This window comes from Otolemur garnettii, unplaced genomic scaffold (genome assembly GCF_000181295.1).
Source record: "Otolemur garnettii isolate 467f Iridium unplaced genomic scaffold, OtoGar3 scaffold00198, whole genome shotgun sequence".
Taxonomy (NCBI): domain Eukaryota; kingdom Metazoa; phylum Chordata; class Mammalia; order Primates; family Galagidae; genus Otolemur; species Otolemur garnettii.
Window position 1 is genome coordinate 1,942,987 of NW_003852593.1, and position 3,096 is coordinate 1,946,082.

Below are 3,096 nucleotides of genomic sequence, written 5' to 3' on the forward strand. Positions count from 1 at the left end.
AAAAAAAAAAAAAGAAAATTTCTATAATTTGACCTTGCAAATGTCTGTTTCCAGAGTACCCCCCCTGAACACCTCAGATGATTCTAGAAAGAGCTGTACGGTTGGGATGGCCACAATGATTCTTACCCTGCTTTCATCAGCTTGGTTCCCGTTGGATCTCTCGGCCCATCAAGATGCTTTGATTTTGGCTGGAAATTTGATTGCAGGTACTGGTGCTGAGTTGAAACAGGGACATTATCTTTTGTTTTTTTGTGAGGTATGAGAGATGGTGAGCATATGAGGAAAAATATAAAAGGTCATTCCAAGTGATAGTCAGATTTCAGATGTTACCTCCATGCATCTCCTCTGTGCTAAGTATTCTAAGGTAGCCTTTTCCCAGTATAGCCCCTCAGATAATTGTGAGTAAACTTGTTTCGAATTTTGTTTTACTGGGTACTAAGTGTCACGTACTGTCTCAAGCACTGGGACTATAAGAAAGTATAATATATAGGCTCTGTTCTCAAGTTGCTTTTAGATTAGTAGGGGATATATGTAAACAAAAGCCTAGTGGCAGCGCACAGTAGCCATAATCACTTTCCCATGGGCAGATTGAGTGGCTAGCAGGAAAGGGTACAGACAAGGTGCTGCACAAGCAAAGACATGGAGACACATGAAATACCTCATGGAGCACTGCGCATGACTTTGGTCGCCCTGTGAAGACGGTGATGAGAACAGAGAACACAGCCAGTAGGAAAGGCAGAGTCCATTGTGATCCATGAGGGGAGGATTGCCAGGACCTGTGCTGTTTACTGTGGGAGGCTACTGGAGAGTTTTATGAAAGGAACTGACAGATGAATATTTTAGGAAAATCACTCAGCTGACTTGAATGTGGATTCGAGGAGAAGGTAGGGAAGCACAAGTTTTGAAGTTAAGGCAAGGGATAGAGAGTCTGAACGAAGATGTTGGCTAGGGGCTTTAAGGAAGAGGCTGATGGAAAAGAGTGAAAAAGGCAGAATGTCAGGCCTTGATCACCAACTGGACTTCAATCCTGAAGACCAAGAAAGCGCCCATGATGATGTCACATCCTGGGTGGGTATATGGTAGTGACCTTCATGGAAATTGAGAACACAGATTTTGCGGAGAAATGTCATGTTGACATTTGGGGTATCAGTTGATCAGGGATGGAGGTCCAGCAGACTCTCAACATAGATGGTTCTAAATTTCTTTTGCCCACACTGTGGTAATATGTATGTCCATATTATAGCCAGTGCCCCCAAATCTCTGAGAAGTTCATGGACCTCTGAAGAAGAAGCCATCCCAACAGCCAATAAGCAAGAGGAGGTCTGGCCAGCCCTGGGTGACCGGACCCTGGTGCCCATGGTGGAGCAGCTCTTTTCCCACCTGCTGAAGGTGATTAATATCTGTGCTCATGTCTTGGATGATGTGGCTCCTGGACCAGCAATAAAGGTAACTATTTTTTCGGGGCAGCTGTTTTAATACCTTTGTTTAGTAATCTGTCCCTTTTTAAATTCTCTTTTGCTTTAAATGAACAAAATTGCTCGTATTGTGACACTAATTTAACATCAAAATGTGACCATCTGTTTTGTAGCTCTTTATTTATCAATTCCTGTTACCTCTGAAGGGGAAATACCTAGCTTTATTTTTAGGCTTTCTGCATGAGCCAAGAAAGCTCAGAATTGAAGTTCCTGGCTGAGCACCTCAGCTGCTCTCTCCTTAAATCTTGACAGTTTAGCTTTTCTATTCTGAAGCAATAAAATCAACCTCAAAACAAATGTTAAACTACTTGTATGATAAATTTAAGATAGATATGTTCACTTGTCATTATATCTCACTTTGCTCTCATTTGCTGTGTCTTCTACTTTAAAAACTTCTCTCGGCTGAGTTCGATGGCTCACGCCTGTGATCTCACCATTCTGGGAGGATGAGGCAGGAGGATCGCTTGAGGTCAGGAGTTTGAGACCAGCCTGAGCAAGAGTGAGACCTCGTCTCTGTTAAAAATAAAAAAATAAGCCATGTGTTGTGGAGGGCACCTGTAGTCTTAGCTACTGAGGAGGCTGAGGCCGGAGGATCCCTTGAGCCCAGGAGGTTGAGATTGCTGTGAGCTGTGCTGTCACTACACAACTTGGCCAGGGTGACAGAGTGAGACTCTGTCTCAAAAAATATCAAAAACACCAAAAGAGAAAAACAAAACAAACAAAAACCCTCTCTGTCTTCCCACTCTGCTTTAGTTCCTCCCTTCTGTGCAGTTGTGTCTGGAGAATTGTGTCCCTAGCTTCACCCTGTAGCCTCCTGCTGCTCCTGGGCCAGGGCTGGGGAACCTGTTCATGCCGGAAGCCACATTAATTTAGCTGTAATTGTTCACTTTTGTGGCCAAGGCCCTTAGGAAAGATAGTAGCATCTGACAGGAACACAGGTAGTGCTTAGAACATTTATTCCTTCTCCAGGTGGAAAATGTAAAATGCAGAATAGCCCATTTGTCTCTTCCACATCCCATGACAAGTGGGAAGCCTTGCAGTGTCTTGGGAGATAATAGAGTAAGATTGGGAAACTAAAAGTGAGAAAAACAGCTCAATAAAACGTCCCTTCATTCTTCCGGCACGCGCATACACACACACACACACACACACACACACACACACACGAGCTGTAATCAAATAAGGCCACATTCAAGAAACTTCAACTAGATATACTTAAAAATATGTTTTGTTTTGTAACAATCAAACTTCTATGCACTTAATAATTAAGAAAAATGAAAACTATGTTATTTTAAAGTTAACTAACCTTTTAAAAACTTATGTTGTGTCTGGTTTTAGTTGGAGAGTGAGTGAACATTTGGTTGCAGCATGGAGGTTCACAGTTTCAGTGGATCCTCTCAGTGGGTAACAGTCATTCGTGACCTTAAGATACCTTGATTTGGACTAGGTAGGAGAATGTAGATTAATAGTAATAAGAGGTTGAAAAGCAAGAAAGCATTTTTCAGGCATGTAGTTGAAGGTATGGGTATTCTACTACATTTTTCCATATTTCAGTTGAACCTTTCTTAAACATCAGAAAATGACTTTAAAACATTATCTAGGCTCGGCCCCTGTGGCTCAA

General features: G+C 42.2%; 1 protein-coding gene across 1 annotated transcript in view; it reads left to right on the forward strand.

Moving 5' to 3' along the window:
- The window catches only part of HTT (huntingtin), a 152,692-nt gene that overhangs the window by 66,364 nt on the left and 83,232 nt on the right, over positions 1-3,096 (forward strand). The window contains exons 26-27 of the mRNA XM_012812276.2: positions 55-206; positions 1,244-1,446. Coding sequence (XP_012667730.2) covers positions 55-206; positions 1,244-1,446 — 355 coding nt within the window. The remainder of the gene's footprint in view (positions 1-54; positions 207-1,243; positions 1,447-3,096) is intronic.